Genomic DNA, 15,000 nt, shown 5'->3' on the forward strand with positions numbered 1-15,000 from the left:
ACTGTAGATCACATGGTCAATGCCTAGCAAGTGCTGCCAGTTGATGGAAGCTGTGGATAAAGGACCTTAAATATGTACACACACAACACACACATGTACACACACACACACTACACACACACACACACACACACACATGTACAAACACACACACACAACACACACACCCACACATGTACAAACACACACACACACACAACACACACATGTACAAACACACTACACTCACATGCGCACACACACACACACATGTACAAACACACACACACACAACACACACATGTACAAACACACTACACTCACATGCGCGCACACACACACACACACACACACACGTACAAACACACTACACTCACGTGCACACACACACACACTCTTTCTCTCTCTTATTCACATAACGCACACATTCTCTCTCTCTCTCTCTCACACACACACACTCACACTCACACAAACACACACACACACACGCACACACATACACACACAAACACACATACACACACACACACACTCACACGCACACACGCAAACACACACACACACACGCACACACACAGACACACACACACACACACACACACACACACACACACACACAGACATACACATTGGGTGTTTGTGTGTAAACCCCAGACAAGCTCAGTCATGCTGATGTGTCGGTGTTCCGGCAAGATTCACAGATGTGAGAGAACCATTGTTTCTTCCTCACACACACATTCAACTGCCCCCCCCCACCACACACACACACACAGACCACTGCACATGTTTCTGATGTCAGTCAGTGGTCTCTTAATTGTGAATACGACCGTCACTCTGCAACTGTAGGCTGACATCAGAAAAATGTGCAGTGGTCTCCTATTTTTTTCTAGAGCTGTATATACATGTGGGTCTCAAAAATTTGAATATATTAGAGTGGAAGAGTTTATTTTGTACCCCCTAATTTAGTTCAAAAAGTGGATCTTTCATATATTCTAGATTCATTAGATATAAAGTGAAATATTTCAACCCATTTTTTGTTACAGCTCATGAAAACCAAAAATGAGTATCTCAAAATATTAGAATAAGGAGGTTATAATACAGAAATGTCGACCTTTTGAAAAGAAATGAACTAATCATACATAACATACACACACACACACACACACACACACACACACACACACATACACATGCAGTAGTGTATATCACCATGACTGGTACACACACACACACACACACACACACATACACACACACACACACATATGTAGTAGTGTATATCACCATGACTGGTACACACACACACACACACACACACACACATATGCAGTAATGTATATCACCATGACTGGTGCACTTGAGTAAGCAGTATATATCACCATATTTTTTTCTCTCTCACTCAAACAAACCACAAACACACATGTGCTGTCTCTCTCACACACACACACACACACACTGACACACACAAATGTAAACAATAGTGTCCATACACACACACACAGCAGAAGTGTTTATTACTCTGTACACACACACACACACACACACACACACACACACACACACACACACACATATGCAGTAGTATTTATCACCCTGTTTTCTCTCTCCCAGGTGTTTGCCTTTGACCATTGCTTCTGGTCCATGGATGAATCCAACACTCTTAAATATGCAGGTGAGGATGTGTGTGTGTGTGTGTGTATGTGTGTGTGTCATATGAAATGGATGGTGTGATGCATGGGATGCTTATACACTGTGACTGTATGTATGTAATGTATGTGTGTGATATGAAATGGATAGTAATGGAAATGGAATGCTTACTCACTGTGTGTGTGTGTGTGTGTGTGTGTGTGTGTGTGTGTGTCTGTGTGAGAGATGAAATAAATGGTAATGGAAATGGAATGCTTACCTACTGTGTGTGTGTGTGTGAGCAGGTCAGGAAATGGTGTTTCAGTGCCTTGGACAGGGTGTCCTTGATAACGCCTTTCAGGGGTATAACGCCTGCATCTTTGCCTATGGACAAACAGGTACGTTGTCCCACAGTGATGATGTCATCGCCATCAGCCCAGCAAGTCATGGAGGACAGGGTCCATTGATACTGCAATGCAATCCTCATTTGTAGCCACTGTCAATGTGTGTGTGTGTGTGTGTGTGTGTGTGTGTGTGTGTGTGTGTGTTAATTTTAGCTTTTTACTCTGTGCCAGGAGCATCTGTTCAGCTCATTTTCACTCTGTCAGATTATTTTATAATTAAAACATTCACACTTGAACTATGAGAAAAAGATTACTTTATGAATTGTGTGTGTGTGTATGTGTTTCTCAGATTACTCTATGAATTGGTGTGTGTGTGTCAGATTACTCTATGAATTGTGTGTTTGTGTGTGTGTGTGTATGTGTGTGTGTGTGTCAGATTACTCTATGAATAGTGTATTTGTAGCTCTAGCTGTGTACTTATTGTTTGTGTGTGTGTGTGTGTGCACGTGTGCGATGAGAGGAGGTATAAAGGAAGTGCTGGAGAATAGGTATCACACACACACACACACACACACACACACACACACACAGACATACACAGACACTCACACACTCAAAATGCTAAATGCATGAATGAGCACAGAGGTAAAACGTTTTTGAATTATTTTAGTGTGATCGAAACTGCACTGCTGGACAGGGAGGAGTGTGTGTGTGTGTGTGTGTGTTGAATGTAGGTGGAAATGAATATGGGTGTATAGTGGGTTTATACTTCCTGACATTACTGTGTGTCTGTGTTTGTGTGTGTGTGTGTCTGTGTCTAAGTGTGTTTCTCTGTGTGTGTGTGTGTGTGTGTCTGTGTCTGAGTGTGTTTCTCTGTGTGTGTGTGTGTGTGTGTGTGTCAGGCTCAGGGAAATCCTTCTCCATGATGGGCAGTGGTGACCACCCCGGTCTGATCCCACGGCTCTGCGGTGCGCTTTTCCAGAGGGTGGCGCTGTTGCACAGCAATGCTCACGCCTTCAAGGTGGAGGTGTCCTACATGGAGATCTACAACGAGAAGGTCCGCGACCTGCTGGACCCAAAGGGGTACGATGCACACACACACACACACACACACACACACACACACACACACACACACACACACACACACACACACACACACACACACACACATACACACACACATACCCGCTGTCTTCACGTGGTCCCACCCTTCCTGAGGGAAGCTACACATTTCACAAGGGTGTGTAGAGGGAGAGTGGAAGAGGGGGAGGGGAGTGGAGAGAGGGAGGGGAGTGGAGAGAATAAGGGAGGGAGGGAGGAGATAGAGAGGAGGGATAGAGAAAGAAAAAGAAAATAGAGAGGGGGAGGAAGAGGCAGCAGTGCTCAGCTCAGGAGGTTGGGCTCTCTGAACTAAGGCTCTCTAGCGCCACCTCTGGCCTGGAGTACAGATGAAGGGTCGGCTTCAGTCAGTTACGATACGTTCATCTGCATGGGAAAAGCATTTTTCCGGTGGTGTCTAGAAGGGATACAGCTAAGGGTTAGGGTTAGGATTAGGGTTAGGTTACTTCCTGTCCTGATACTATTTATTTCTATGGAGATTTCACTGGAGATTTCACTATCTGACGTGACTTCCGTTGTTAGCTGTATCCCATCTAGCCACAACCCATTTTTCCCAGTTAAAACATCATCGTTCACATCACCTTTTGTGGGATCTAGAAATGCAATTCCAAGGAATTACCAGTGTATGAAAATGCAAAATATATGATGTAAAATATCATACAGAGTAAAAACAGATAATGCAGAGATAGTTACAATGGTGTTGCTAGGGTACATATGATGGTTGCTATGCCAAATAAAGTGGTTGCTATGCACGATTAGGATAATCGTGTTGGTTGCTATGGTGGTTTGCCAGTAGAACACATAGGCTACTACTGGCAAATCCTCTCCAATTGTTTACAATTGGACTCTGGGCGTTTGGAAACAGCTGAGGGAGGAGGCTACTTGAAACTGCGAGTTTCGGTCGGTGTGAGCGAGCGGACTTTCAGTTGACAGTAATTAACACCCTTTTGAACAATCTAAGCTGTGCGAACGTCAGAGGGCGGGATCAGACGTGACTAGCTCCTTATAATATCGGAGCACCTCTCAGGTAATCAGACAACAACTGCAGTGAGTTGGGAGAGAGAAAGGAAGAACACATAGGCTACTACTGGCAAATCCTCTCCAATTGTTTACAATTGGACTCTGGGCGTTTGGAAACAGCTGAGGGAGGAGGCTACTTGAAACTGCGAGTTTCGGTCGGTGTGAGCGAGCGGACTTTCAGTTGACAGTAATTAACACCCTTTTGAACAATCTAAGCTGTGCGAACGTCAGAGGGCGGGATCAGACGTGACTAGCTCCTTATAATATCGGAGCACCTCTCAGGTAATCAGACAACAACTGCAGTGAGTTGGGAGAGAGAAAGGAAGAACACATAGGCTACTACTGGCAAATCCTCTCCAATTGTTTACAATTGGACTCTGGGCGTTTGGAAACAGCTGAGGGAGGAGGCTACTTGAAACTGCGAGTTTCGGTCGGTGTGAGCGAGCGGACTTTCAGTTGACAGTAATTAACACCCTTTTGAACAATCTAAGCTGTGCGAACGTCAGAGGGCGGTCTACGCTGATTCATCATTAGTGAGACACGAGGACAGCTGCAGGCAATTCCTGTCAACATAACAATAGAGGCTGTTGCTGAAGCGTCAGCGTAAGCGTCAGCCCTCGTTTCAGGCGTCCTCGTTTAAGACGGACGCGGTCAAGACAAGCAAGTTTACCTGTGCAAGTTCACCGAGCACAGGCGCCGACAAAGGCAAAAATGTGCCATTCCACCATATCTGTTATCACCGGCCATCGCAGAAAACGGCATCATGCCAAAAGGGGCAGAAATCGCCTTAACCTACAGCAACTTAAACGGTCCTCACCTACAGAAACCTCTTTCTCCATGGGCTTGTGGAACTGTCAATCCGCAGTCAACAAAACGGACTTCATAGCTGGCTATGCCAACCATCTTTCGTTGGAACTCCTTGCTCTCACTGAGACTTGGATCAAACCAGAGAACACAGCCACCCCGGCTGCACTCTCCACTAACCTTACACTATCCCACACCCCTCGTCCATCTGGACGAGGAGGTGGGACGGGCCTGCTGATCTCCAACAAATGGAAATTCACCCCGCTACTGCCTTCAAACAAATATGTCTCATTCGAATTCCATGCCATCACAGTGACCGCCCCAGCAAAACTCTACGTGCTGGTCATCTACCGCCCTCCAGGCCAACTAGGCGACTTTTTGGATGAACTTGACACTCTGCTGTCCTCCATCCCTGAGCATGACTGTCCGCTTCTTCTTCTCGGCGATATCAACATCCACTTAGATGCCCCAGGCTCAGCGGACTTTCTGGCCCTGATCCACTCCTTTGACCTCAAACTGGTTCAAAGCCCACCGACACACAAAGCTGGCAAAGAGCTTGACTTGATCTTCACTCGGAACTGCAGCACAGACACCCTCACGGTGACGCCTCTCCATCTTTCTGACCACTTCTTCATCCGGTTCAACGTCAGCCTGACAGAACAGCCTCCGGCTCCTCAGCCGATGGTCACGTTCCGCCGCAACATCCGGAACCTGTCTCCAACGCACTTTTCCTCTGTGGTTGCCTCCGGTCTACCTCCACTCAACACCTTCTCCTCTCTGGAGGTTAATGAGGCCACAGACTCGCTCTGCTCCACACTGAGCTCGTGTCTAGACGAGCTGTGCCCTCTTACCACAAGGCCAGCTCGATCCAAACACTCTCATCCATGGCTAAATGATACCCTCCGATCGCAGCGCACCAGACTCAGAGCCGCGGAGAGGAAATGGCACAAATCCAAACTAACTGATGACCTCAAAAACTACCAGACACTCCTGGCCTCCTTCTCAGCCAGCATCACTGCTGCTAAGACGGCTTTCTACAATGACAAAATCAACAGTGCTACAGACACTCGAAAACTTTTTTCAACCTTCAAATCGCTACTCAACCCTCCGATGCCTCCTCCTCCATCCAGCCTTACTGCAGATACCCTCGCCTCATTTTTTACAAACAAAGTGGCGGCAATCAGCAGTCAATTCTCTACATGCCCACTCAACGCATCGGACTCAGATACCGGACTCCTACAACCTCTAGGGACTGCTAGATCATCTTTTTCAGCATTCACGCCTCTCTCCGAGAATGAAGTATCTAGACTCCTGACATGCAGCCGTCCTACCACATGCTCGCTGGACCCTATACCTACGAGCCTACTTCAGTCCATCAGCCCGACCATCGCACCAGCTATCACACACGTGATCAATGCCTCGCTAACCTCCGGCACATTTCCAACAGCGTTCAAAACGGCCCGGGTAACACCGTTACTTAAGAAAGCTTCTCTCAACCCTGCTCAAGTCGAGAACTACCGCCCTGTCTCACTCCTGCCTTTCTTATCCAAAGGCATTGAACGAGCAGTCTCCAAACAGGTCTCTGACTTCCTTTCACAGAACAACCTTCTGGATCCAAATCAGTCTGGGTTCAAAAGCGGCCACTCTACCGAAACGGCTCTGCTGTCTGTAACAGAAGCCTTAAAAGAAGCCAGGGCGACCGCTCGGTCATCAGTACTCATTCTGCTTGACTTATCGGCTGCCTTTGACACGGTTAATCACCGCATCCTTCTCTCTATACTCGCTAACATGGGAATCTCCGGTTCTGCTCTCTCCTGGTTTGAATCCTACCTCACAGGACGCTCGTTTAACGTATCATGGCTTGGTCAGCTATCTGCACCTCACCATCTCACCACAGGGGTCCCCCAGGGCTCAGTACTGGGCCCCCTTCTCTTTGCTATCTACACCACCTCCTTGGGACAGATTATCCGTTCGCATGGCTTCTCATACCACTGCTATGCAGACGACACACAGCTCTATCTGTCCTTTCCACCTGATGACCCCTTGGTTTCAGCACGGATCTCGGATTGCCTCTCAGACATAGCTACATGGATGAAGGCACACCACCTCCAGCTGAACCTCTCAAAGACTGAACTGCTGGTCCTCCCAGCTAAACCTACCATACACCACGACATCAACATCAAATTTGACTCTCTGTCTGTTTCACCTACCAGGACTGCAAGAAATCTAGGAGTTGTTCTCGACAACCAACTAAACTTCTCAGATCATGTTGCCTCAGTCGCCCGGTCATGCCGTTTTGCACTCTACAATATACGGAAAATCAGGACTTACTTAAATCAAGATGCCACCCAACTTCTGGTTCAGGCAATAGTCATCTCACGACTCGACTACTGCAACGCCCTCCTGACAGGTCTCCCAGCCTGCACAGTGAAACCACTTCAGATGATCCAGAACGCGGCGGCGCGCCTGGTCTACAACCAACCCAAGAGGGCACATGTTACCCCGCTACTCATCCAGCTACATTGGCTACCTATGGCGGCCCGCATCAAATTCAAGGCTCTAACGCTTGCCTACAAAGTAGTCTCCGGTTCTGCTCCCACCTACTTGAATGCCTTCATACAGACATACGCTACCTCCAGACCGCTGCGCTCCTCAGACGAACGACGTCTAGCTCTACCTCCGGTACGCTCAGGCCAATCCAAACTTTTCTCATCTGTTGTTCCTCGCTGGTGGAACACACTGCCAGTTCCTACAAGGGCAGGGACATCCCTCTCCATTTTCAAAAAACTCCTGAAGACCCAGCTCTTTAGAGAACATCTCCTCTCATAGCAACACTTACAACAAGTCTTGCTGATCCTAGCACTCACCAGCCGTCTTAAACTGACACGTAACTGTTAAAAACAGCACTCACTGATGCACTTATTCTTACTGTACTCTAATGTTTTTTAAATTGTCCTAATATTGTTGAGAATTGCTCTAAACTTAAACTGTTTACCATGTTGTTAGTCGCTTTGGCTAAAAATGCGTCAGCCAAATGTAATGTAATGTAATGTAATGTAATGTAATGGTTGCTAGGTTGTCGCTATAATAAATCATATGGTTGCTAGGGTACTTATGATGGTTGCTATGCAAAATAGTGCTATGGTAAAAAGTGGATGCTATGGTGGTTGGTATGGTGGTTGCTAAGGTTATGTTGGTTGCTATGGTGGTTGCTAGGTTGGCGTTAGAGTGGTTGTTGCTAGGTTGTTGCTAGGATAATTCAGATAGTTGCTAGATTATTGCTAATAGTAGAGGTCCTGGGAAAGATTTGTATGCACTTCATTTAGCGGAGAATATCTCAACTGTTATAGACTAATATGACCCCATTGAACAACGTGGGATGTGTGCCAAAATCGCTACCCGGGACGAAAGTTCTGAAAATTATCACAATAGGTGACACTATTATCACATTATAGGTGAATGGGACTTTTTTTTTCCTTAATAGATATTCTCATAAACTTCTACCAGTTTAATCTTCATATTAAGAGAAATACTTTTTGTATTACACTTTGTCTTAAAAATAAAATAAAATATGCAAATTAGCCAATATCTCATTAAATATGCGTACATAAACCCTAGTCTGGGTGTTCCCATGCTGCCTTGCGCGCGATTTGATTCACGCTGCTAAGGCAGCCTGGAAACTACCGCCCTAATTTTTGCCTCAGATAGGGAACCAATCACAGAACAGGGGGGAAAGCAAGACGATGATGAGCTACGTATTTGATAGACATCCGTGGCACCCAATAAACAGATCTGGGCATTTTTTTCAAATACGAGAAAATGAACGTTTGGTTCCCAGACCACGTCTCATTGAGAAGTGGTGGCGCTAGCCAGGCTACATAAACCCTTGAAGCTATAGATTTTCTGAGGTGATCACAATGTTCACAATGACCATGATTGTAAGGTCATAGTGTAAGCATTCTTATTTGATATAAAGAAAATGGCTAAAAAACAGTCAACCAATTGCATAGCCTACAATTAGCAACAAACAGGAATTGCCAGTTATTTATTAACCTAAACTTTAAAAGCTTACATTTCCTATCTGTTCTTAATATTGCTGTCATCACCACAACTTTTTTTTTCAACAAAAGTTTACTTGGCAGCCATAGTGACCTGAGATCATAGCAGAGCACATGGCTGTCAAGCAAGATGACTTGTGAGATCAAGAAAAGTAAGGAAATCTACTCTTTATTCTTTGTGTTGCTGTGTACACTTATTACATGTCATTATCATATGAGTTGTAATTTTGTGTATTTAAATAATTATAATGAATTTGTATCAGTTTTAGATGCTCATTGAGCTCAATGCCAATCAAACCAGCTAATAGGCTAACTGAAATAACACCATGCCAATCTCTAGGTATGGTGAAGGGTATGTGATGAAGGGAAAAAAAAGTCCCATTCACCTATAATGTCATAATAGTGTCACCTATTGTGGTCATTTTCAGGACTTTCGTCCCGGGTAGCGATTTTGGCACACATCCCACGTTGTTCAATGGGGTCATATTAGTCTATAACAGTTGAGATATTCTCCGCTAAATGAAGTGCATACAAATCTTTCCCAGGACCTAGACTATAAGGAACATAAGGTGGTTGCTATGCAAAATAAAGCGGTTGCTATGTTGGTTGCTAGGGTAATCATGTTTGTTGCTATCGTGTTTGCTAGGTTGACATTATAGTGGTGGTTCCTAGGTTGTTGCTAGGGTAATTAAGATGGCTGCTAGGGTGTTGATAGGGTAGTTGTGGTGGTTGCTATAGTAGCTCAAATGGTTGCTAGGGTAATCATGTTGGTTGCTATTTTGGTTGCTATGTTGTCATCGTCATATAGTGGTTGATAGAGCTAGGGTGCTTAATCTCATTGGTTGCTACATTGGTTGCTAGGTTGTAACTGTGGAAGTGGTTGCTAGGCTGTTGCTAGGGTATTTGACATGGTTGCTAGGCTGTTGCTAGGGTCCTTGAGGTGATTGCTAGGCTGTTGCTAGTTGTGGTGGTTGCTATGCTGGTTGCTAGGTTAATCTCATTGGTTGCTATATTGGTTGCTAGGTTGTAACTGTGGAAGTGGTTGCTAGGCTGTTGCTTGGGTATTTTACATGGTTGCCAGGCTGTTGCTAGGGTAGTTATGACGGTTGCTATGCTGGTTGCTAGGTTAATCACGTTGGTTGCTATGTTGGTTGTTAGTATCTGTAGAGCCAGATTGTATGCTTAAAGCCTGAGACAGTGAGTCATCTCCCAGCGCCTTCCCGTTTTGCTATTTCTCCTCTCCTCACCATTAAACCTAATTATAAAATCATGGATCCATTCATTTTTTTCTGTTAGCCTGACATCTCCCGGATTGCGAAATTAGGTATGATATACACCAGGGGTGGGCAAACTTTTTGGCTCAAGGGCCACATTGGGTTTTGAAAATTGACCGGCGGGCCGCACAACAGCCCCCCCCCCCTTATAATTTAGTATGAAAAGTATTTGTTTTAAAATATTAATTGCTTACAAATACTGCTAATTTTATGCTTTTTATCAAATGTATAAATTGTGCACTGTCGCTTTAAGACAGTCACTTTAATTCACTTTTATTTCTAAATGATCTTCTGCCTGCTCCGTTTTGGCTAGTGCTGTACCTACGGCTGGGCCCTCTCACAGTTTTTAAATGGTCAGTAGTGGGAACTACTGTTGCCTTCATGATTTCCTTTTAAAACTTTCTTATAAGAAGGAGATATTAATTATCAACAATCACAGCTGGAACCTGCGGCTCTCTCTCCCTCTCGTGAGTGCAGACGCGTTCCCAATTAGCCTAAATGGATTGCATGTTCAAGTTAGATCTGCTGCAAACGAGATAACTAAGAGTTAACTTAGTTTAACATGATGTTATCTCTATTTAACATGATGTTTTGACATTGACATTGTAAACGTTATCTAAGGAGAGTGAAAAGCAGTTTGCAGTAAAGCTAACCAACGTCGTCTCTATCGCAGGAAAAAAATAGCGATCAGCCTGATAACTAAATGAAATGCTCGGCGGGCCGGATGAAAGTGTTTGGCGGGCCGGATCCGGCCCGCGGGCCGCAGTTTGCCCACCCCTGATATACACCCTATACATAGCAATGACTTACTTTCAATTTCAACCCTTTTGTCCTGGCAACCCAAAACCCAAAACCCAAATAAGGTAGTAGGTGCACACTGCGTAGTCACTGAGTCTGGTAAGCAAGCGGAATTGCTTACGAGAATTCACACTTTTAACACTGTTGAGAGAATCAGACTGTACTCTTATCTAGGCTGCATAATTATGAGAAGGCAGGTGTGTTTTTGATGTGTGTCACATTACGGAGGGGATGTTTCTGTGTTTTACAGGGATGTTTCAGTGTTGTAAACTAAAGGGATGTTTCAGTGTTCTAGAGCAGTGTTTCCCAAAGACTGGGTCGCGACCCACGGGTGGGTCGCAGGAGATTTTATTTGGGTCGCCAGCACAATTTATGTTGTATGGTTGCATGTTAGATCTGAAGTGAAATGGGTCGTGATGGTCTGTGCAAAAGTGGGTCCCCAGAAAAAAAGTTTGGGAAACACTGTTCTTTCAGTCAAAGATTCTATAGTTAACTAAGATGAATCATAAGACGATTCACAAATGGAACGAAATGGCTCTAGTTCCGGACTCCTAAATAGGCGTGTCAAAACATAAACTTTTCTCTGAATAAGCAATAAGAACATATAAATATAATTTTGTATACTATTTTACAGTCATTGTTTGTGTGTGATGACAATGAAACACTCTTTCGGACACGGAATGAATAATTTAATTTTGCCCGTTAACCGAGCTAGCTAGCTAACATTAGCACAGTAAGCGGAAAGTGAATGGGAACGGCTAGTTATGTTTGCTAGCTAGCTAGCAGCTAAGGACTTTGGTTAAACTTATATATTGTTGCAAGCTAACCTGAAATAACATACGTTCAGCAACTTTCTGAGTCTCTGAGTCTAGAGCCTCTGACAACAGGTGGCTGTGCACCAGAGCTTTTAGGAGACAGTGACAGATCACAAACAAAGCTATTTTTGTCTTTATTTGTTTCGTTGGAAAATACAATTTCAATGTCGGAATGTTAGGGAGACATAGAACATAGAAAATACATAGAAAATAGGTTCATAACTTACATCGCTGAATAGGGCTAAGGGATTGGTCATATTCCAGGAAAATGTTAATTTCTCCCGTAGGAATACATAGACACTGGACCTCCCGCTAGACACCTAAATGGGCGTGACAGCTTCGAACCCCACGTCACAGCGTGCCAGAATTTACCCTCTTATGAATCGTCTCGCTTTATTAACCGTCTCTGTTTCAGTGTTCTAAACTAAAGGGATGTTTCAATGTTCCAAAGGGATATTTCAGTGTTCTAAACTCGCCTTTAGAGAATCTGAACAGCCCTCATGGTTCTGTACCTCTGGATCAGAGTCCGATCAGAGCCTCATGGGCCCCGGGTCTCCGTGCACGTATTTGATTGGCTGATATCAGTGTATGTTGATATTTGATTGGCCGATATCAGTGTATGTTGATATTTGAATGGCCGATATCAGTGTATGTTGATACTTGATTGGCCGATATCAGTTAGTATTTATGCCATGTGAAGAAAGGCGTGTATCTGTTTGATGCATTGTGTATTTGTGTTGTGATGTAAACCCTGATCACACACACACACATTCTCTAACACCTCCCTGCTTTGTGATCTCTCCACTCAGCTCATCAGCACCCTCTCCTGGTCACTGTCCTCTCAGAACTTGCTACTTCTGTGTGTGTGTGTGTGTGTGTGTGTGTGTGTGTGTGTGTGTGTGAGTCTCTCATCTCTGCCCGCTACTATGTTCTGCTCTCATGTGTTCTGTATCTAAGTGTTCCATAACTTCTGTGTTCTGTATTTTCTTATGTGAGTTCCCATATGTCATTTGTTCTCATGTTTTGAGTTCTCTGATGTTCAGTGTTCTCAGGTTGTGTTCTCATATGTTCTGTGTTCTCGTGGTTCCTCAGGGGGGGTCAGTCTCTGAAGGTCCGGGAGCATAAGGTTCTAGGCCCATACGTGGACGGACTCTCTCAGCTGGCTGTCACAAACTTTGAGGTAAGCACTGCACACACACACACACACACACACACACACTCACTCTTTTCTATCTCTGTCTTTCTCTCTCACACACACACACGCATGCACACGCACACACACACACACACACACACACACACACACACACACACACACACACACACACACACACACACACACACACTCTCTCTTTTCTATCTCTCTGTCTTTCTCTCTCTCTCTCACACACACACACACACACACACACACACACACACACACACACACACACACACACACACACACACACACACTCTTAAAGAGATTGTTCTAGTCACCATAGCTGCGTGCCTGGAGACTAATGTTCATGGTCATTAAATGTGTTTGTGTGTGTTTGTGTGTGTGTGTGCTTGTGTGAGAAAGAGTACGAAACCTTGAATGCCTGTTGGACTTCGGGTTGTTGTCAGGGAAGAATTATGCCTAGCACTTACAGTAATGTGTGTGTGTGTGTGTGTGTGTGTTTGTAAGTGTGTCTGTGGGTTTAGTATAGAAGAGTGGTTGCTTTATTGCTGTGAGTGCTTATGGTTGTTTGTATGTACAGTACATTTGTAAGTGAATTGTTTATGCTTTTCTGTGTGTGTGTGTTGTAGGATATTGATTCTCTGATGTCCGAGGGGAATAAGTCTCGTACAGTCGCCGCCACCAACATGAACGAGGAGAGCAGTCGCTCCCATGCTGTCTTCAGCATCATCATTACACAGACACTCTGTGACCTACAGTCAGGGGTAACACACACACACACACACACACACATGCACATACATCCTGTCTTCAGCATTATCATTACACAGACACTCTGTGACCTACAGTCAGGGGTAACACACGCACACACACACATCCTGCCTTCAGCATTATCATTACACAGACACTCTGTGACCTACAGTTAGGGGTAACACACACACACACACACATACACACACACACACACACCATAACCTAAGATCAGATGTGTGCGTGCGTGTGTGTGTGTGTGTGTGTGTGTGTGTGTGTGTAGAACTCAGGTGAGAAGGTGAGTAAGATGAGTCTGGTGGATCTGGCGGGGTCAGAGCGAGTCTCAAAGACTGGAGCTGCTGGAGAGAGACTGAAGGAGGGAAGCAACATCAACAAGTGAGACACACACACACACACACACACACACACACAATCTCCATGTGTTGGATGGGGGAGAGTATGATCGATTTATCCCTGTGTGTGTGTGTGTGTGTGTGTGTGTGTCCACAGGTCTCTGACCACACTGGGCTGTGTGATCTCTGCTCTGGCAGACCAGTCGTCTGGAAAAGGGAAGAATAAATTTGTGCCTTACAGAGACTCTGTCCTCACCTGGCTACTGAAGGTAATGGCACTGTGTGTGTGTGTCTCTCTGTTAGGGGGTGGCCGTATGTGTGTGTGCGTGTGTGTGCAAGTGTTTGTGTTTGAGCTGGTGTGACTGGGACATCTGCTGTGTGTGTGTGGCCACTGTGTGTGTGTGTGTGTGTGTGTCCGTGTGTGGTCACTGTGTGTGTGTGCAAGTGTTTGTGTTTGGGCTGGTTTGACTGGGACATCTGCTGTGTGTGTGTGGCCACTGTGTGTGTGTGTGTGTGTCCGTGTGTGGTCACTGTGTGTGTGTGCAAGTGTTTGTGTTTGGTCTGGTGTGACTGGGACATCTGCTGTGTGTGTGTGTTCAGGACAGTCTCGGTGGGAACAGTAAGACGGCGATGATCGCCACGGTGAGTCCTGCGGCCGATAACTATGAGGAGACGCTGTCCACACTCCGCTACGCTGACCGCGCCAAACGCATCGTCAACCATGCCGTTGTTAACGAGGACCCCAACGCACGCATCATCAGGGAGCTACGGGAGGAGGTGGAGAAGCTACGAGACCAGCTCAACCAAGCTGAGGTGTGTGTGTGTGTGTGTGTGTGTGTGTGTGTGTGTGTGCGTGCGCGTGTCAGTGATGCGCGGGTACATGTATGAACGACCT

General features: G+C 45.3%; 1 protein-coding gene across 1 annotated transcript in view; it reads left to right on the plus strand.

The window, feature by feature from the left end:
* The window catches only part of kif13a (kinesin family member 13A), a 71,882-nt gene that overhangs the window by 21,452 nt on the left and 35,430 nt on the right, over positions 1 to 15,000 (plus strand). The window contains exons 4-11 of the mRNA XM_076280634.1: positions 1,591 to 1,651; positions 1,911 to 2,003; positions 2,852 to 3,032; positions 12,933 to 13,020; positions 13,632 to 13,766; positions 14,036 to 14,148; positions 14,263 to 14,374; positions 14,706 to 14,918. Of these exons, the coding sequence (XP_076136749.1) occupies positions 1,591 to 1,651; positions 1,911 to 2,003; positions 2,852 to 3,032; positions 12,933 to 13,020; positions 13,632 to 13,766; positions 14,036 to 14,148; positions 14,263 to 14,374; positions 14,706 to 14,918 (996 nt within the window). The remainder of the gene's footprint in view (positions 1 to 1,590; positions 1,652 to 1,910; positions 2,004 to 2,851; positions 3,033 to 12,932; positions 13,021 to 13,631; positions 13,767 to 14,035; positions 14,149 to 14,262; positions 14,375 to 14,705; positions 14,919 to 15,000) is intronic.

This window comes from Alosa pseudoharengus, unplaced genomic scaffold (assembly GCF_046254945.1).
Source record: "Alosa pseudoharengus isolate Yale_2024_CS ecotype anadromous, Long Island Sound unplaced genomic scaffold, YU_APseudo_1.1 YU_APseudo_1.1_scf_12, whole genome shotgun sequence".
Taxonomy (NCBI): domain Eukaryota; kingdom Metazoa; phylum Chordata; class Actinopteri; order Clupeiformes; family Clupeidae; genus Alosa; species Alosa pseudoharengus.